The sequence below is a fragment of the Salmo salar genome, chromosome 02 (genome assembly GCF_965601325.2).
Source record: "Salmo salar chromosome 02, fSalSal1, whole genome shotgun sequence".
In the NCBI taxonomy this organism is placed as follows: domain Eukaryota; kingdom Metazoa; phylum Chordata; class Actinopteri; order Salmoniformes; family Salmonidae; genus Salmo; species Salmo salar.
The window spans coordinates 4,665,854-4,687,617 of NC_138292.1; the positions used below are offsets into that span (position 1 = coordinate 4,665,854).

General features: G+C 51.1%; 1 protein-coding gene across 3 annotated transcripts in view; it reads right to left on the bottom strand.

Annotated features, from left to right (window-relative positions):
- The window catches only part of LOC106597444 (threonylcarbamoyladenosine tRNA methylthiotransferase), an 811,125-nt gene extending 789,406 nt beyond the window's left edge, over positions 1-21,719 (bottom strand). The window contains exons 1-3 of one of the 3 annotated variants that reach the window (XM_082959157.1): positions 21,588-21,719; positions 20,177-20,343; positions 19,302-19,414 (exon numbers count right to left, since the gene is read on the bottom strand). In XM_082959157.1, the coding sequence (XP_082815283.1) occupies positions 19,302-19,414; positions 20,177-20,343; positions 21,588-21,593 (286 nt within the window). In that variant the 5' untranslated portion in view covers positions 21,594-21,719. Of the gene's footprint in view, positions 1-19,301; positions 19,415-20,176; positions 20,344-20,861; positions 21,181-21,587 lie in introns of those variants that run through there. The other 2 variants (XM_082959161.1, XM_082959159.1) reach the window with 2 other exon arrangements.
- Between the last annotated feature and the right edge of the window lie 45 nt (positions 21,720-21,764).

Below are 21,764 nucleotides of genomic sequence, written 5' to 3' on the forward strand. Positions count from 1 at the left end.
TGCTTTAAAAACAGCAGAGAGCATCTCCACCCCCAGGTGCAGCTCTCCCATACAGACAGTGTGAGAGACTCCCAAATTAAAACCCTATTCCCTAAAATGGTGCACTACTTTTGACCAGAACCCTATGGGGAAGCAGGGTGGCATTTTGGAGGCCCAGTCTGAACAGAACAGCCATTACCATTAAGCCTTAAGCCTTCCCTGAAGCTCAGAGCGGCCTGTCCAGCAAAGCCTTGTGATGAGAGCCAGCTGGGAGGCAAGCCTGGGGCCTAACACACACACACACACACACACCATTACAGGCCATTCCCAGTTTAATCTCCACCGATTTGGCCGTGACAGTCTCACCTTTCCCAATCCCCACTGTCCGTCAGGAAGACGGGCACACACACACGGCCTGGACCCCCCAGTGCCTGTCCATCACCCTGGGTCTGAATAAGGACCTAACACCACCACCTGCAATTCCCCCCCCCCCCCCCCCCAGCCTCCCTCTCATCTCAGAGCTGATGAAGTCGGAGGGAGGGAGGGAGGGAGGGAGGGAGGGAGGGAGAGAAAGTGGCAATGTCACACCCTGTTACCTGCCATTGGTCAGAGTGACAACACGGTCACACAACGGCCTTCAACCAAGCCCCCAGGATAGCTAGTGTGTGTGTGTGTGTGTAAGGTGTCATGGCACAGCCTACAGAGAAAACCATCTAAAGCACTGTGTGAAACCACCTTCAGTTCACAGAGCCAGACAGAGCTTTGGTATTGCTTTAATAATAATAATAATTATTATTATTATGTCTGTGCCTCAGCCTGGAGAACCGGACCCCAGACCCACAGCCAGTCAATACCATACATTTATTTTATGTAACCTTTATTTAACTAGGCAAGTCAGTTAAGAACAAATTCTTATTTACAATGACGGCCAAACCCCGACGACGCTGGGCCAATTGTGCCCCGCCCTATGGGACTCCCAATCACGGCCGGTTGTAATACAGCCTGGAATCGAACCAGTGTGTCTGTAGTGACACCTCTAGCACTGAGATGCAGTGCCTTAGACCGCTGTGCCACTCGGGAGACCCCATGTGCTTACCAAAACAGCCTAGATGTGTTTAACATTAACCATGACTAACAGCACTATCAGTCGCCCCTACAAATGGTCCCCCAGTCCGTATATAGTGCACTACTGTTGACCAGAGGCCTATGACCTACTAATCTCAAACGGTAACCTCACAGTCATAACCACGTTTCATACAGCACTATAACTCTGATACAAGTTACATACTCGTGTGTGTGTGTGTGTGTGTGTGCGTGAGAGAGAGAGACGGACACCTCCAGTGAATAATGCTGGCTGCTGAGTGACTATTATATTCATGCCTCTGGGCAGAAAGCATCTCTTCTCACTACAATAGTCTCATTAAACTATGAATAACCATATGCCTGTGTCCCAAAAGGCACCCTTCTCTCCCTATATAGTGCCCTGGTTAAATGTAGTACACTGTAAAAAGGGCCATTCCATGGTAACAGAATTACGCAGAGACTCAGATTTGTCACGTTAAAATTACATTAGATTTTTTTAAAGAGTGACTTACAAGAGAAATGAGGGTTAAGTGTCTTGCTCAAGGACACAGAGATTCTTCAACTAGTCGGCTCTGGGATTCCAACCAGCGACCTTTCGGTTACTGGCCCAGCGCATAACAAAAACTGTTGATTACAAAGTTTTAACAAAATCATACAACTATATACACAAGAACTACAGTACTTTCATTTCCACTACAGATTTTACAAAAACACATTTTACAGGAAGAACTGTGCAGATAAATGTTGTTAACTGCACAGTTTTCCATTATTTTACTGTGTAAATTATGCAAAGTATTCATTATGCATAGAGTTCTATGAATTACTAAACCATCGGGTTTTGTTTGGCATACAATTTGAAGATATTATTATTATTTTTTTTTTTTTATTAAAATCGGCATCTCCACTTAATTCCGTTATCGTGGAATCGCCCTATATGGAATAGGGTGCCATTTGGGACACAAATCCTTATTTGAGATGCATTACAGGAGGAGTTATGAGGAATAATTATCCCACATGTACAGATATATATGAAATACATAGCACAGTACTAGGACACCATATACCCACCATGTGCATACTGAGCCATTCAGGACCGTTGAGGAATGGAACCAGTGAGTGGTGAGTGAACGGTGGTTATGGTCCACAACACCAGGGTTTATTGGTAGCTAATTACACAGGTATTAAAGACACACACCGTCTCTTGTATTCATGTGTGACTAAACTGAAAATATGGATGAAGGTGTGATTCTATTTTATTCAAGCGCCGTGTTTGTTACGAATAAATATGTTTTAATTTCTCTTTACTTAAGAGATTTGAAGCGTAACATAATGACATGCATATTATAAAAATTAATTTAAAAAAATAAAAAAATGTTATCCATGTTTTAATGTCTTCCAGTGTCCCTCAGTCAACCTGCCGCTGCAGCAATCAGAAAGAGGGGAATGAACCTTGAGAAAAACACAGGTTAAATACAACCACATTTCCTGTTGTACAATTACAGCAATTTCTCCCAAATTGCAGGACCACAAACAAACCAACAGCAACGCAGTTAGTCTTCAAACATCCCACTTCCTCTGTGTGGATAAACACTCTCTCTCCTCACACTGTCTGGGCCAGGGGAGGGAGGGAGGGAGGGAGGGAGGGAGGGAGGGAGGGAGGGAGGGAGGGAGGGAGGGAGGGAGGGAGGGAGGGAGGGAGGGAGGGAGGGAGGGAGATAAGTATAGACCAGACATGCAGACTGAGAGACAGAAGGACAGAATAAAGAAAGTGTGTCCAGCCCGTCTGCCCTCCTGCCCATTTGCCCACCCGTCTGCCTGACTTCCTGTTTGCCTTCCTGGGCTCCTAATGGAACAGACCAGATCACCAGGACAATTAGAACCCATTTCACAGGCTCTGCATGCAGGGAGGGAATTTGCATGTTTGAAGCATGTGATTAATGTCCCTCTGCAGCTGTGGTAGAACACATTGTGTCCCAAATGGCATCCCTTTCCCTATGGGCCCTGGTCTAAAGTAGTGCACTGCGTAGGGAATAGGGAGCCATTTGGGACGCACCTGAAGTAGAAAGTTCTCCCCCTCTCTGCTCCCTGATGAGAGAGATGCCCAGAGGGCTACTATTCACAGCCCAGCAAACAGGCTCAATCTCCACACACACACACACACACTCTCTCACTCTTCCCTCAGCTATGAAGAAAGCCTCCTAGTAACCCGGGGTAGGCCGTCATTGTAAATAAGAACTTGTTCTTAAACTGACTTGCCTGGTTAAATAAAAAGTTAAATAAATAACCTGTCTCATCATCTCTGGATGTCTGGACAACATGCAAATCACATGCAAAACCAGGAAGGACTAGATCCAGTCTCAACGTTCCCAGACAGAGAGAGCAGCAGAGGACTAGATCCAGTCTGTCAACGTTCCCAGACAGAGAGAGAGAGCAGCAGATGACTAGATCCAGTCTGTCAACGTTCCCAGGCAGAGAGAGAGCAGCAGAGGACTAGATCCAGACTGTCAACGTTCCCAGGCAGAGAGAGAGAGCAGCAGATGACTAGATCCAGTCTGTCAACGTTCCCAGGGAGAGAGAGAGCAGCAGAGGACTAGATCCAGACTGTCAACGTTCCCAGGCAGAGAGAGAGCAGCAGAGGACTAGATCCAGTCTGTCAACGTTCCCAGGCAGAGAGAGAGCAGCAGAGGACTAGATCCAGTCTGTCAACGTTCCCAGGCAGAGAGAGAGCAGCAGAGGACTAGATCCAGTCTGTCAACGTTCCCAGGCAGAGAGAGAGCAGCAGAGGACTAGATCCAGACTGTCAACGTTCCCAGGCAGAGAGAGAGCAGCAGAGGACTAGATCCAGTCTGTCAACGTTCCCAGGCAGAGAGAGAGCAGCAGAGGACTAGATCCAGTCTGTCAACGTTCCCAGGCAGAGAGAGAGTAGCAGAGGACTAGATCCAGTCTGTCAACGTTCCCAGGCAGAGAGAGAGTAGCAGAGGACTAGATCCAGACTGTCAACGTTCCCAGGCAGAGAGAGAGTAGCAGAGGACTAGATCCAGTCTGTCAACGTTCCCAGGCAGAGAGAGAGTAGCAGAGGACTAGATCCAGTCTGTCAACGTTCCCAGGCAGAGAGAGAGCAGCAGAGGACTAGATCCAGTCTGTCAACATTCCCAGACAGAGAGAGAGCAGCAAAGGACTAGATCCAGACTGTCAACGTTCCCAGGCAGAGAGAGAGCAGCAGAGGACTAGATCCAGTCTGTCAACGTTCCCAGGCAGAGAGAGAGCAGCAGAGGACTAGATCCAGTCTGTCAACGTTCCCAGGCAGAGAGAGAGCAGCAGAGGACTAGATCCAGTCTGTCAACGTTCCCAGGCAGAGAGAGAGAGCAGCAGAGGACTAGATCCAGACTGTCAACGTTCCCAGGCAGAGAGAGAGCAGCAGAGGACTAGATCCAGTCTGTCAACGTTCCCAGGCAGAGAGAGAGCAGCAGAGGACTAGATCCAGTCTGTCAACGTTCCCAGGCAGAGAGAGAGCAGCAGAGGACTAGATCCAGTCTGTCAACGTTCCCAGGCAGAGAGAGCAGCAGAGGACTAGATCCAGTCTGTCAACGTTCCCAAGCAGAGAGAGCAGCAGAGGACTAGATCCAGACTGTCAATGTTCCCAGGCAGAGAGAGAGCAGCAGAGGACTAGAGCCAGACTGTCAACGTTCCCAGGCAGAGAGAGAGCAGCAGAGGACTAGATCCAGTCTGTCAACGTTCCCAGACAGAGAGAGAGAGCAGCAGATGACTAGATCCAGTCTGTCAACGTTCCCAGGCAGAGAGAGAGCAGCAGAGGACTAGATCCAGACTGTCAACGTTCCCAGGCAGAGAGAGAGAGCAGCAGATGACTAGATCCAGTCTGTCAACGTTCCCAGGCAGAGAGAGAGCAGCAGAGGACTAGATCCAGACTGTCAACGTTCCCAGGCAGAGAGAGAGCAGCAGAGGACTAGATCCAGTCTGTCAACGTTCCCAGGCAGAGAGAGAGTAGCAGAGGACTAGATCCAGACTGTCAACGTTCCCAGGCAGAGAGAGAGTAGCAGAGGACTAGATCCAGACTGTCAACGTTCCCAGGCAGAGAGAGAGTAGCAGAGGACTAGATCCAGTCTGTCAACGTTCCCAGGCAGAGAGAGAGAGCAGCAGAGGACTAGATCCAGTCTGTCAACGTTCCCAGGCAGAGAGAGAGAGCAGCAGATGACTAGATCCAGTCTGTCAACGTTCCCAGGCAGAGAGAGAGCAGCAGAGGACTAGATCCAGACTGTCAACGTTCCCAGGCAGAGAGAGTGCAGCAGAGGACTAGATCCAGTCTGTCAACGTTCCCAGGCAGAGAGAGAGAGCAGCAGAGGACTAGATCCAGTCTGTCAACGTTCCCAGGCAGAGAGAGAGTAGCAGAGGACTAGATCCAGTCTGTTAACGTTCCCAGGCAGAGAAAGAGTAGCAGAGGACTAGATCCAGACTGTCAACGTTCCCAGGCAGAGAGAGAGTAGCAGAGGACTAGATCCAGTCTGTCAACGTTCCCAGGCAGAGAGAGAGTAGCAGAGGACTAGATCCAGTCTGTCAACGTTCCCAGGCAGAGAGAGAGAGCAGCAGAGGACTAGATCCAGTCTGTCAACATTCCCAGACAGAGAGAGAGCAGCAAAGGACTAGATCCAGACTGTCAACGTTCCCAGGCAGAGAGAGAGCAGCAGAGGACTAGATCCAGTCTGTCAACGTTCCCAGGCAGAGAGAGAGCAGCAGAGGACTAGATCCAGTCTGTCAACGTTCCCAGGCAGAGAGAGTAGCAGAGGACTAGATCCAGTCTGTCAACGTTCCCAGGCAGAGAGAGAGCAGCAGAGGACTAGATCCAGTCTGTCAACATTCCCAGACAGAGAGAGAGCAGCAAAGGACTAGATCCAGACTGTCAACGTTCCCAGGCAGAGAGAGAGCAGCAGAGGACTAGATCCAGTCTGTCAACGTTCCCAGGCAGAGAGAGAGCAGCAGAGGACTAGATCCAGTCTGTCAACGTTCCCAGGCAGAGAGAGAGCAGCAGAGGACTAGATCCAGTCTGTCAACGTTCCCAGGCAGAGAGAGAGAGCAGCAGAGGACTAGATCCAGACTGTCAACGTTCCCAGGCAGAGAGAGAGCAGCAGAGGACTAGATCCAGACTGTCAACGTTCCCAGGCAGAGAGAGAGCAGCAGAGGACTAGATCCAGTCTGTCAACGTTCCCAGGCAGAGAGAGAGCAGCAGAGGACTAGATCCAGTCTGTCAACGTTCCCAGCAGAGAGAGAGCAGCAGAGGACTAGATCCAGTCTGTCAACGTTCCCAGGCAGAGAGAGCAGCAGAGGACTAGATCCAGTCTGTCAACGTTCCCAGGCAGAGAGAGCAGCAGAGGACTAGATCCAGACTGTCAACGTTCCCAGGCAGAGAGAGAGCAGCAGAGGACTAGAGCCAGACTGTCAACGTTCCCAGGCAGAGAGAGAGCAGCAGAGGACTAGATCCAGTCTGTCAACGTTCCCAGGCAGAGAGAGAGCAGCAGAGGACTAGATCCAGTCTGTCAACGTTCCCAGGCAGAGAGAGCAGCAGAGGACTAGATCCAGACTGTCAACGTTCCCAGGCAGAGAGAGAGCAGCAGAGACTAGAGCCAGACTGTCAACGTTCCCAGGCAGAGAGAGAGCAGCAGAGGACTAGATCCAGTCTGTCAACGTTCCCAGGCAGAGAGAGAGCAGCAGAGGACTAGATCCAGACTGTCAACGTTCCCAGGCAGAGAGAGAGAGCAGCAGATGACTAGATCCAGTCTGTCAACGTTCCCAGGCAGAGAGAGAGCAGCAGAGGACTAGATCCCAGACTGTCAACGTTCCCAGGCAGAGAGAGAGCAGCAGAGGACTAGATCCAGTCCTGTCAACGTTCCCAGGCAGAGAGAGAGAGCAGCAGAGGGACTAGATCCAGTCTGTCAACGTTCCCAGGCAGAGAGAGAGCAGCAGAGGACTAGATCCAGTCTGTCAACGTTCCCAGGCAGAGAGAGAGTAGCAGAGGACTAGATCCAGTCTGTCAACGTTCCCAGGCAGAGAGAGAGTAGCAGAGGACTAGATCCAGACTGTCAACGTTCCCAGGCAAAGAGAGAGTAGCAGAGGACTAGATCCAGTCTGTCAACGTTCCCCAGGCAGAGAGAGAGAGCAGCAGATGACTAGATCCAGTCAGTCTGTCAACGTTCCCAGGCAGAGAGAGAGAGCAGCAGATGACTAGACTCCAGTCTTGTCAACGGTTCCCAGGCAGAGAAGAGAGCAGCAGAGGACTAGATCCAGACTGTCAACGTTCCCAGGCAGAGAGAGAGCAGCAGAGGACTAGATCCAGTCTGTCAACGTTCCCAGGCAGAGAGAGAGAGTAGCAGAGGACTAGATCCAGTCCTGTCAAGCGTTCCCAGGCAGAGAGAGAGTAGCAGAGGACTAGATCCAGTCTGTTAACGTTCCCAGGCAGAGAAAGAGTAGCAGAGGACTAGATCCAGACTGTCAACGTTCCCAGGCAGAGAGAGAGAGTAGCAGAGGACTAGATCCAGTCTGTCAACGTTCCCCAGGCAGAGAGAGAGTAGCAGAGGACTAGATCCAGTCTGTCAACGTTCCCAGGCAGAGAGAGAGAGCAGCAGAGGACTAGATCCAGTCTGTCAACGTTCCCAGGCAGAGAGAGAGCAGCAGAGGACTAGATCCAGTCTGTCAACGTTCCCAGGCAGAGAGAGAGAGCAGCAGAGGACTAGATCCAGACTGTCAACGTTCCCAGGCAGAGAGAGAGCAGCAGAGGACTAGATCCAGACTGTCAACGTTCCCAGGCAGAGAGAGAGCAGCAGAGGACTAGATCCAGTCTGTCAACATTCCCAGGCAGAGAGAGAGCAGCAGAGGACTAGATCCAGTCTGTCAACGTTCCCAGGCAGAGAGAGAGCAGCAGAGGACTAGATCCAGTCTGTCAACGTTCCCAGGCAGAGAGAGCAGCAGAGGACTAGATCCAGTCTGTCAACGTTCCCAGGCAGAGAGAGCAGCAGAGGACTAGATCCAGACTGTCAACGTTCCCAGGCAGAGAGAGAGCAGCAGAGGACTAGAGCCAGACTGTCAACGTTCCCAGGCAGAGAGAGAGCAGCAGAGGACTAGATCCAGTCTGTCAACGTTCCCAGGCAGAGAGAGAGAGCAGCAGAGGACTAGATCCAGTCTGTCAACGTTCCCAGGCAGAGAGAGCAGCAGAGGACTAGATCCAGTCTGTGCAACGTTCCCAGGGCAGAGAGAGAGCAGCAGAGGACTAGAGCCAGACTGTCAACGTTCCCAGGCAGAGAGAGAGAGCAGCAGAGGACTAGATCCAGTCTGTCAACGTTCCCAGACAGAGAGAGAGCAGCAAAGGACTAGATCCAGACTGTCAACGTTCCCAGGCAGAGAGAGAGCAGCAGAGGACTAGATCCAGTCTGTCAACGTTCCCAGGCAGAGAGGAGAGCAGCAGACGGACTAGATCCAGTCTGTCAACGTTCCCAGGCAGAGAGAGTAGCAGAGGACTAGATCCAGTCTGTCAACGTTCCCAGGCAGAGAGAGAGCAGCAGAGGACTAGATCCAGTCTGTCAACATTCCCAGACAGAGAGAGAGCAGCAAAGGACTAGATCCAGACTGTCAACGTTCCCAGGCAGAGAGAGAGCAGCAGAGGACTAGATCCAGTCTGTCAACGTTCCCAGGCAGAGAGAGAGCAGCAGAGGACTAGATCCAGTCTGTCAACGTTCCCAGGCAGAGAGAGAGCAGCAGAGGACTAGATCCAGTCTGTCAACGTTCCCAGGCAGAGAGAGAGAGCAGCAGAGGACTAGATCCAGACTGTCAACGTTCCCAGGCAGAGAGAGAGCAGCAGAGGACTAGATCCAGACTGTCAACGTTCCCAGGCAGAGAGAGAGCAGCAGAGGACTAGATCCAGTCTGTCAACATTCCCAGGCAGAGAGAGAGCAGCAGAGGACTAGATCCAGTCTGTCAACGTTCCCAGGCAGAGAGAGAGCAGCAGAGGACTAGATCCAGTCTGTCAACGTTCCCAGGCAGAGAGAGCAGCAGAGGACTAGATCCAGTCTGTCAACGTTCCCAGGCAGAGAGAGCAGCAGAGGACTAGATCCAGACTGTCAACGTTCCCAGGCAGAGAGAGAGCAGCAGAGGACTAGAGCCAGACTGTCAACGTTCCCAGGCAGAGAGAGAGCAGCAGAGGACTAGATCCAGTCTGTCAACGTTCCCAGGCAGAGAGAGAGAGCAGCAGAGGACTAGATCCAGTCTGTCAACGTTCCCAGGCAGAGAGAGAGCAGCAGAGGACTAGATCCAGACTGTCAACGTTCCCAGGCAGAGAGAGAGAGAGCAGCAGATGACTAGATCCAGTCTGTCAACGTTCCCAGGCAGAGAGAGAGCAGCAGAGGACTAGATCCAGACTGTCAACGTTCCCAGGCAGAGAGAGAGCAGCAGAGGACTAGATCCAGTCTGTCAACGTTCCCAGGCAGAGAGAGAGCAGCAGAGGACTAGATCCAGTCTGTCAACGTTCCCAGGCAGAGAGAGAGCAGCAGAGGACTAGATCCAGTCTGTCAACGTTCCCAGGCAGAGAGAGAGAGCAGCAGAGGACTAGATCCAGACTGTCAACGTTCCCTAGGCAGAGAGAGAGCAGCAGAGGACTAGATCCCAGACTGTCAACGTTCCCCAGGCAGAGAGAGAGCAGCAGAGGACTAGATCCAGACTGTCAACGTTCCCAGGCAGAGAGAGAGCAGCAGAGGACTAGATCCAGTCTGTCAACGTTCCCAGGCAGAGAGAGAGCAGCAGAGGACTAGATCCAGTCTGTCAACGTTCCCCAGGCAGAGAGAGAGCAGCAGAGGACTAGATCCAGTCTGTCAACGTTCCCAGGCAGAGAGAGAGCAGCAGAGGACTAGATCCAGACTGTCAACGTTCCCGAGGCAGAGAGAGAGCAGCAGAGGACTAGAGCCCAGACTGTCAACGTTCCCAGGCAGAGAGAGAGCAGCAGAGGACTAGATCCAGTCTGTCAACATTCCCAGGCAGAGAGAGAGCAGCAGAGGACTAGATCCAGTCTGTCAACGTTCCAGGCAGAGAGAGAGCAAGCAGAGGACTAGATCCAGTCTGTCAACATTCCAGGCAGAGAGAGCAGCAGAGGACTAGATCCAGTCTGTCAACGTTCCCAGGCAGAGAGAGAGCAGCAGAGGACTAGAGCCAGACTGTCAACGTTCCCAGGCAGAGAGAGAGCAGCAGAGGACTAGATCCAGTCTGTCAACGTTCCCAGACAGAGAGAGAGCAGCAGAGGACTAGATCCAGTCTGTCAACGTTCCCAGGCAGAGAGAGAGCAGCAGAGGACTAGAGCCAGACTGTCAACGTTCCCAGACAGAGTGAGCAGCAGAGGACTAGATCCAGTCTGTCAACGTTCCCAGGCAGAGAGAGAGCAGCAGAGGACTAGATCCAGTCTGTCAACGTTCCCAGACTGTCAACGTTCCCAGGCAGAGAGAGAGTAGCAGAGGACTAGATCCAGACTGTCAGGGATTTAGGAGGAAAACAAACCAGCCGTAGTTTAAGTGCTACAAGATAGACTCGTATTTACATTTCAGATGTCTGGGCCTTTTTCTAGAGTATCACTCCACTACTGCACCATTGAAATAACAACCAGCACTCACACAACAGATAAACCATTTCAAATAGCTAACAAGGCTGTGGAAACTAAAAAAATAAGGTATTTAGCACATTTCCACTTCCTGTTAAATTAAAAATGTATGACAACATTAGAGAGAAATAAACAGGAGTGTATTCATCAAGGCAACAAGACACTTCACAATGCAGAGGGGCCCCAATGGAGCTCTCCTAAAAACCCCAGGCTGACACCTTGTAATCTGAACCTACAGGCAGGGGGAGAGAGAGGCAGGGAGGGAGGGGAGAGAGAGGCAGGCAGGCAGGGGGAGAGAGAGAGCGAGGGAGGGAGGGGAGAGAGAGGCAGGCAGGCAGGCAGGGGGAGATAGAGGCAGGCGAGAGAGAGAGGCAGGCGAGAGAGAGAGAGAGAGAGACAGGCAGGGGGAGAGAGAGAGCGAGAGAGAGCGAGGGAGGCAGGCGGGGGAGAGAGAGCGAGGGAGGCAGGCGGGGGAGAGAGAGCGAGGGAGGCAGGCGGGGGATAGAGAGCGAGGGAGGCAGGGGGGGGAGAGAGAGCGAGGGAGGCAGGGGGGAGAGAGAGAGCGAGGCAGGCAGGGGGAGAGAGAGAGCGAGAGAGAGCGAGGGACGCAGGGGGGAGAGAGAGAGCGAGGGAGGCAGGGGGGACAGAGAGCGAGGGAGGCAGGGGGACAGAGAGCGAGGGAGGCAGGGGGAGAGAGAGAGCGAGGGAGGCAGGGGAGAGAAGAGCGAGGAGCAGGGGAGAGAGAGCGAGGGAGGCAGGGGGAGAGAGAGAGCGAGGGAGGCAGGGGGAGAGAGAGAGCGAGGGAGGCAGGGGAGAGAGAGAGCGAGGGAGGCAGGGGGAGAGAGAGAGCGAGGGAGGCAGGGGGAGAGAGAGAGCGAGGAGGCAGGGGGAGAGAAGAGTCTAGCCTACATGCCATCTCCTGACTGACAGGAGAAACCTATCAGAGCTCTACAAGTATATCGGGACACGGACAAAGATATCTGAGAGTGACGGACAGAGAGAGGAGTCATTTGGTGGTTCATGGTGGAGGGAGAGAATGACGTCATCATTATGGGATGGAATAGAATGAGCTGGATTCCTGCTATAACTCTGTGGGTGGTATCTCTGTGGGGGGCTGTGGCTCATAGAAGAGAAAACACCACCTCTACACTTGGTTGGTTGGTTGGCATCTCTGAATCTACACTTGGTTGGTTGGCATCTCTGTATCTACACTTGGTTGGTTGGCATCTCTGTATCTACACTTGGTGGTTGGCATCTCTGTAATCTACACTAGGTTGGTTGTTGGCATCTCTGTATCTACACTTGGTTGGTTGGTTGGCATCTCTGTATCTACACTTGGTTGGTTGGTTGGCATCTCTGTATCTACACTTGGTTGGTTGGTTGGCATCTCTGTATCTACACTTGGTTGGTTGGTTGGCATCTCTGTATCTACACTTGGTTGGTTGGTTGGCATCTCTGTATCTACACTTGGGTTGGTTGGTTGGCATCTCTGTATCTACACTTGGTTGGTTGGTTGGCATCTCTGTATCTACACTTGGTTGGTTGGTTGGCATCTCTGTATCTACACTTGGTTGGTTGGTTGGCATCTCTGTATCTACACTTGGTTGGTTGGTTGGCATCTCTGTATCTACACTTGGTTGGTTGGTTGGCATCTCTGTATCTACACTTGGTTGGTTGGTTGGCATCTCTGTATCTACACTTGGTTGCGGTACACCTACAATGCTTGTATTTCCCTGGTTGGTCCAGTTGTATCTCTGAATCCCTCCAGTGTATCAAATGTCCGATTAGGACCAGCACGTTGTCTGATTAGGACCAGTACGTTGTCTGATTAGGACCAGTACGTTGTCCGATTGGGACCAGTACGTTGTCCGATTGGGACCAGTACGTTGTCCGATTGGGACCAGTACGTTGTCCGATTGGGACCAGTACGTTGTCCGATTGGGACCAGTACGTTGTCCGATTGGGACCAGTACGTTGTCCGATTGGGACCAGTACGTTGTCCGATTGGGACCAGTACGTTGTCCGATTGGGACCAGTACGTTGTCCGATTAGGACCAGTACGTTGTCCGATTAGGACCAGTACGTTGTCCGATTAGGACCAGTACGTTGTCCGATTAGGACCAGTACGTTGTCCGATTAGGACCAGTATGTTGTCTGATTAGGACCAGTACGTTGTCTGATTAGGACCAGTACCTTGTCTGATTAGGACCAGTACCTTGTCTGATTAGGACCAGTACTTGTCTGATTAGGACCAGTACCTTGTCTGATTAGGACCAGTACCTTGTCTGATTAGGACCAGTACCTTGTCTGATTAGGACCAGTACCTTGTCTGATTAGGACCAGTACCTTGTCTGATTAGGACCAGTACCTTGTCTGATTAGGACCAGTATGTTGTCTGATTAGGACCAGCACGTTGTCTGATTAGGACCAGTACGTTGTCTGATTGGGACCCCTAGACGGCTGATTAACTATTAGTTTCCAGCCATCGGCCGCCCTGATAACAACCAGATGCCTGGCTGGACTGGGGCTGAGAGAGGGGTCAGTGAGGCTGGGGAGGGGGGGTTAGAGGGGCTGAGAGAGGGGTCAGTGAGGCTGGGGAGGGGGGTTAGAGGGGTTGAGAGAGGGGTCAGTGAGGCTGGGGAGGGGGGGTTAGAGGGGCTGAGAGAGGGGTCAGTGAGGCTGGGGACGGGGGGTTAGAGGGGCTGAGAGAGGGGTCAGTGAGGCTGGGGAGGGGGGGTTAGAGGGGCTGAGAGAGGGGTCAGTGAGGCTGGGGGGGGGGGGGGTAGAGGGGCGATGAGGCAGGGGAGGGGCTGTGAGAGGGGTCAGTGAGGCTGGGGAGGGGGGTTTAGAGGGGTCAGTGAGGCTGGGGAGGGGGGGTTAGAGGGGCTGTGAGGGTGAGGAGAGGGACAAGGGGTCTGTTGTGTTTCCCTGCGCAGGCCAGGACAGGACAGGCCAGGCCAGGCCAGGCCAGGCCAGGGCAGGACAGGCCAGGCCAGGCCAGGACAGGCCAGGACAGGGCAGGCCTCGGAGTGTTCATTAACTCCTTGTCAACTCAGAGGCCTAATCAAATGTTATTGGTCACATGCTTGGTAAACAACGGGTGTAGACTAACAGTGAAATGATTCCTGATGGGTCGTTCCCATCAACACAGAGAGAACATAGAGAAATAATACAAGTTATAATAAATACACAATGATAACTTGGTTATATACACAATGAGTAACGCTAACTTGGTTATATACACAATGAGTAACGCTAACTTGGGTATATACACAATGAGTAACGCTAACTTGGTTATATACACAATGAGTAACGCTAACTTGGCTATATACACAATGAGTAACGCTAACTTGGCTATATACACAATGAGTAACGCTAACTTGGCTATATACACAATGAGTAACGCTAACTTGGTTATATACACAATGAGTAACGCTAACTTGGTTATATACACAATGAGTAACGCTAACTTGGTTATATACACAATGAGTAACGCTAACTTGGTTATATACACAATGAGTAACGCTAACTTGGTTATATACACAATGAGTAACGCTAACTTGGTTATATACACAATGAGTAACGCTAACTTGGTTATATACACAATGAGTAACGCTAACTTGGTTATATACACAATGAGTAACGCTAACTTGGTTATATACACAATGAGTAACGCTAACTTGGTTATATACACAATGAGTAACGCTAACTTGGCTATATACACAATGAGTAACGCTAACTTGGCTATATACACAATGAGTAACGCTAACTTGGCTATATACACAATGATTAACGCTAACTTGGTTATATACACAATGAGTAACGCTAACTTGGTTATATACACAATGAGTAACGCTAACTTGGTTATATACACAATGAGTAACGCTAACTTGGTTATATACACAATGACTAACGCTAACTTGGTTATATACACAATGACTAACGCTAACTTGGTTATATACACAATGAGTAACGCTAACTTGGTTATATACACAATGAGTAACGCTAACTTGGCTATATACACAATGAGTAACGCTAACTTGGTTATATACACAATGAGTAACGCTAACTTGGTTATATACACAATGAGTAACGCTAACTTGGTTATATACACAATGAGTAACGCTAACTTGGTTATATACACAATGAGTAACGCTAACTTGGTTATATACACAATGAGTAACGCTAACTTGGTTATATACACAATGAGAGTAACGCTAACTTGGTTATATACACAATGAGTAACGCTAACTTGGTTATATACACAATGAGTAACGCTAACTTGGCTATATACACAATGAGTAACGCTAACTTGGCTATATACACAATGAGTAACGCTAACTTGGCTATATACACAATGATTAACGCTAACTTGGTTATATACACAATGAGTAACGCTAACTTGGTTATATACACAATGAGTAACGCTAACTTGGTTATATACACAATGAGTAACGCTAACTTGGCTATATACACAATGAGTAACGCTAACTTGGCTATATACACAATGAGTAACGCTAACTTGGCTATATACACAATGATTAACGCTAACTTGGTTATATACACAATGAGTAACGCTAACTTGGTTATATACACAATGAGTAACGCTAACTTGGTTATATACACAATGAGTAACGCTAACTTGGTTATATACACAATGAGTAACGCTAACTTGGTTATATACACAATGAGTAACGCTAACTTGGTTATATACACAATGAGTAACGCTAACTTGGTTATATACACAATGAGTAACGCTAACTTGGCGCAGCAGTCTAAGGGAATAGAGGCGTCACTACAGACCCTGGTTCGATTCCAGGCTGTATCACAACCAGCCGTTATTGGGAGTCCCATAGGGCGGCGCACAATTGGCCCAGTGTCGTCCAGGTTAGGCCGTCATTTTAAATAAGAATTTTCTCTTAACTGACTTGCCTAGTTAAATAAAATGTTACTTTATTTATTTAATGATAACTTGGCTATTTACAAGGGCTACCAGTACTGAGTCAATGACAACTATGTAGATGCAACTAGGAAAAAGAGAGACAGATGGTAAACTGCTTAACACACACACAGACACATCTAGCTGCTCCACACAGACCCCCCCACAGCATCTAGCTGCTCCACACAGACCCCCCCACAGCATCTAGCTGCTCCACACAGACCCCCCCACAGCATCTAGCTGCTCCACACAGACCCCCCCACAGCATCTAGCTGCTCCACACAGACCCCCCCACCACAGCATCTAGCTGCTCCACACAGACCCCCCCACCACAGCATCTAGCTGCTCCACACAGACCCCCCCACCACAGCATCTAGCTGCTCCACACAGACCCCCCCACCACAGCATCTAGCTGCTCCACACAGACCCCCCCACCACAGCATCTAGCTGCTCCACACAGACCCCCCCACAGCATCTAGCTGCTCCACACAGACCCCCCCACAGCATCTAGCTGCTCCACACAGACCCCCCCACAGCATCTAGCTGCTCCACACAGACCCCCCCACAGCATCTAGCTGCTCCACACAGACCCCCCCACAGCATCTAGCTGCTCCACACAGACCCCCCCACAGCATCTAGCTGCTCCACACAGACCCCCCCACAGCATCTAGCTGCACCACACAGACCCCCCCCCCACAGCATCTAGCTGCTCCACACAGACCCCCCCCCCACAGCATCTAGCTGCTCCACACAGACCCCCCCCCCACAGCATCTAGCTGCTCCACACAGACCCCCCCCCCACAGCATCTAGCTGCTCCACACAGACCCCCCCCCCACAGCATCTAGCTGCTCCACACAGACCCCCCCCCACAGCATCTAGCTGCTCCACACAGACCCCCCCACAGCATCTAGCTGCTCCACACAGACCCCCCCCCACAGCATCTAGCTGCTCCACACAGACCCCCCCCCCACAGCATCTAGCTGCTCCACACAGACCCCCCCCCCCACAGCATCTAGCTGCTCCACACAGACCCCCCCCCCCACAGCATCTAGCTGCTCCACACAGACCCCCCCACAGCATCTAGCTGCTCCACACAGACCCCCCCACAGCATCTAGCTGCTCCACACAGACCCCCCCACAGCATCTAGCTGCTCCACACAGACCCCCCCCCCACAGCATCTAGCTGCTCCACACAGACCCCCCCCCCACAGCATCTAGCTGCTCCACACAGACCCCCCCCCCCACAGCATCTAGCTGCTCCACACAGACCCCCCCCCACAGCATCTAGCTGCTCCACACAGACCCCCCCACAGCATCTAGCTGCTCCACACAGACCCCCCCACAGCATCTAGCTGCTCCACACAGACCCCCCCACAGCATCTAGCTGCTCCACACAGACCCCCCCACAGCATCTAGCTGCTCCACACAGACCCCCCCACAGCATCTAGCTGCTCCACACAGACCCCCCCACAGCATCTAGCTGCTCCACAGACCCCCCCACAGCATCTAGCTGCTCCACAGACCCCCCCACAGCATCTAGCTGCTCCACACAGACCCCCCCACAGCATCTAGCTGCTCCACACAGACCCCCCCACAGCATCTAGCTGCTCCACACAGACCCCCCCACAGCATCTAGCTGCTCCACACAGACCCCCCCCCCAGCATCTAGCTGCTCCACACAGACCCCCCCAAAGCATCTAGCTGCTCCACACAGACCCCCCCACAGCGTCTAGCTGCTCCACACAGACCCCCCCACAGCGTCTAGCTGCTCCACACAGACCCCCCCACAGCATCTAGCTGCTCCACACAGACCCCCCCACAGCATCTAGCTGCTCCACACAGACCCCCCCCACAGCATCTAGCTGCTCCACACAGACCCCCCCACAGCATCTAGCTGCTCCACACAGACCCCCTCCCACAGCATCTAGCTGCTCCACACAGACCCCCCCACAGCATCTAGCTGCTCCACACAGACCCCCCCAAAGCATCTAGCTGCTCCACACAGACCCCCACACAGCGTCTAGCTGCTCCACACAGACCCCCCCAAAGCGTCTAGCTGCTCCACACAGACCCCCCCACAGCGTCTAGCTGCTCCACACAGACCCCCCCACAGCATCTAGCTGCTCCACACAGACCCCCCCACAGCGTCTAGCTGCTCCACCACACAGCCTGTTTAAGTGCTTTTCAAAGACTTACAAACGCACCAGCTAAGCATTAAACTACAGCCTACTACCAACCAGACTAAAGCCAAACAGGCAAATCAGCTCTTTATTATGTCTGCAGTAACAGGTTCCATTCCCTTCAGAACAGAACAAATGGTTATGGACTTTATCATGGAGCAAGACTGACACCTTGTGGTTAGTTGTGTAGACCTTGGTCCATTTGAGACAAACCGAAGCAGACCACTTCAGCACAAAACCCCCAAACCCATATAGGCCAGTAGGGAACAAAGATGGATCCACAGTGAGGCCAACAGACAGTCAGGACCAAGACAGGAGGATGCAGGACAAAGATGGATCCACAGTGAGGCCAACAGACAGTCAGGACCAAGATAGAGGATGTGTAGTCCACAGTAGACAGCGCTGCCACTAAACCACTAGACACATTCACACCAATTTCACAGCTTGCCATTGGCCTGTTGACCTACCTGTAATCAACAACACCCTTCTACCCCATGACCACCCCGTGACCCTCATCCCCTAACCCTTCCACCCCGTGACCCCCATCACTAACCCTTCCACCTCATCCCCTAACCCTACCACCACAGGACCCCATCACCTACCCCTACACCCACAGGACCCCAACACCTAACCCTACCCCCACAGGACCCCAACACCTAACCCTACCACCCCAGGACCCCAACACCTAACCCTACCACCCTACCACCCCAACACCTAACCCTACCACCCCAGGACCCCATCACCTAACCCTACCACCCCAGGACCCCAACACCTAACCCTACCACCCCAGGACCCCATCACCTAACCCTACCACCCCAGGACCCCAACACCTAACCCTACCACCCTACCACCCCAACACCTAACCCTACCACCCCAGGACCCCATCACCTAACCCTACCACCCCAGGACCCCAACACCTAACCCTACCACCCCAGGACCCCAACACCTAACCCTACCACCCCAACACCTAACCCTACCACCCCAGGACCCCAACACCTAACCCTACCACCCCAGGACCCCAACACCTAACCCTACCACCCCAGGACCCCAACACCTAACCCTACCACCCCAGGACCCCACACCTAACCCTACCACCCAGGACCCCACACCTAACCCTACCACCCAGGACCCCAACACCTAACCCTACCACCCAGGACCCCAACACCTAACCCTACCACCCCAGGACCCCCCAACACCTAACCCTACCACCCCAGGACCCCCATCACATAACCCTACCACCACAGGACCCCAACACCTAACCCTACCACCCCATCACCTAACCCTACCACCCCATCACCTAACCCTACCACCCCATCACCTAACCCTACCACCCCAGGACCCCCATCACCTAACCCTACCAGCCCATAACCAACGCTCCCCATCACCTCGTAGCCAACGCACCCATCACACTGGCCACATTACACTTGTTGTTGTTTTCGAGGCCAACTATTTGAACAGCCCAGTGGTTCCTACCTGTCATCTTGTATCCGCTCGCTGCCAGCTGTCCAGCCATGTATTCCCCGTCTGAGTTGTTGTGGGAGCAGCCCCAAGTTCTCATCCATATCTTCTGCATGCCAGGGATCACGCTACAGAGAGGAGGAGGTATCAATTACATACAATGAATGCTGGGCTCTTTCATACTATGGGAAGGGACTGTTGGCTTTTAGTACCCTTTTCAAACTGTTGCTATACTACAAAGAATATGTAGATAAGCAAGAAACACAATCTGAAGGGGAGAGGAAGAGTCATAGTCTCGAAGCTGATAATGAAATGAAGTAATTGGGGGGGTCGATGAAGCTCGCAGCTTGCATTCTATAATGAACCACTATATGGCAGTGTTACTCTACAATTACATTGAAGTGGCCGAGAAGTACTGATTTGGTCCCTGGCTAGTGGCAACAGTAGGGCCACCTTCAACACGGCATGGTCATCTCGCTGACGCACGAGTTGAATGTCAACATTCTCTCTGTTTCTTTACGTCCTCTGTTCACCCCTCCTTCTGATTGGAGGTGGTTAGAGGGGAGGAAAGTGTTGAGGAGGACAGAGGTTGTGAGGAATGGAGGGAAACACTATTGAGAAAGAGCCATAAAATAGAGATAAGTAGTAGCAGCACAGAGATGTGAAGGAGCCATCCTCCCAGTTTGTGTAAGCATGCTTTAAAATGACTAGGACTGAACCCCGGGTTTCCTGCACGTCACAATACTGAGACAGCCCCCTGAACTACAGCCCCCTGAACTACAGCCTCAAGACATTAGCTCAGGAAGACAACTCAAGTCTTCAGCTCTCAGGCAAGGGTCACTCTTTATCAAAACAAGTGTGCATTGCCCACTGCATTGATTTAACCATACCTGTCTGCATGCAGCACCTCTGTAGTCTGCTGGGTGTTTCTCTTCCTGGCTCTGGGGATGATGCTCTTCCTGGCATACTGCCTCTCCTGTGGAGTCGGGTCGTCAGCTGACACCATGTCCTCAATGTCATCGATCAGGGAGTCACAAGTAGAAGACATAATGACGATCTGGTAGAAAAACACAAAATGTATTTCAAAATGTGTCAGTCCACAATGATACATTAACTTGACCATACAAAAGACTGAGTTAAAAGCCACATTGTGGACCTCTCAGAGTAGTGTAGTCAATGATAATACAGTATGTCTCATAGCTCGCTGTGTCCTGGGTCATCCACAGCCGAACCAGCCACACGCTGTTGTTGGACGGGAACAACCCACTCCTCGGCCCGCCTGAGTCCAGCTAACTTCGTTACACAACTAGCTAGGCTACTTAGCTAAGATCAGCCTCAGCAGGGACGTTTCTAGTTATAGCTTCACTGGCTGTTTGACAACTTTAATATTAACCGTACAGATAAATAGTATGATTTCCAAAAGTGGTGTCAAAATAGTATGTCAAATAACTGCGACAGAAGCCTGGTCTAGCTAACAGTTAGCCAATGTTAGCTTTTATATTCAATAACTGGGCTTTGTAGCTACATTTAGGCATAATAATAACACAATATATACCGCACACAGCCCGTTTATACCTATATTGTGTCTTTAAAACGTGCCTTTCTGCCAGCGAACAGTAACAGAGCACAACGAGCCACGTGTTTCTGTTTTGGAATGGCACGTGCGTTCAAATCCGTGTTCCGGTTCCTCCGCTGTGTTTTATCCTGTTATTACTTCACTCGTTAACACGTCCTTAATAAACGTCTCAAACGGAAGACTAACTAAAAGCTGCTAGCTGGAAGCTTGTTGTTATGATCAGCACTGACACAAAGAGTGTCTATTATATTGACAAGAGAGTCGATTAACCGCTCTAACAATGGAAATACATGTCCGCAAAGATGGAAGTCAGGCAGGAAGAGGCTAGATCAGGCGGGACCATTCTAGCCAATCAGGGGGCAGATACCCGTGTTGACAGGCAATAGAGACAGACAACTCATCTTTGTATTTTGCGAATTGGGGCTGTCTCCATTTTAAAGTAGTCAATTTTCTTAATTGGCCGATTGCACCCAGCAATCTACTTTAAAACGGTGGAAGCCCTCAATGGCAATGTCCATGTTAAAATAGGTAATATACATCTATCTTGAAGACAGACAACTCAAATAGTCGTTTTTTTTCTAAGTTGCGGAATTGCCACGTGCGTCCTTATAAACCAGTGTATTACTAACAACCTACCCATTACAAAACGTATGTTCGATCAAATAAGCCTCACGTAGCAAATTAGCAATTAAATGTTTTGTAGACCAAATTCGACATTCACCGACCTCCATACAAAAACTCCTCACTTCGTGGGCTTATTTTTCGTGGGACGACTTTGGGTGGAGTAAAGCCTCTCGCTTTGCCTCTTTCTCTCTGTCTGGCATACTTGCTGGGCGCATTTTGATGACCACGTGGAACGATGGAAGGGAGTGAGGGACAAACTTCTTGCCTCGTGACAAGCG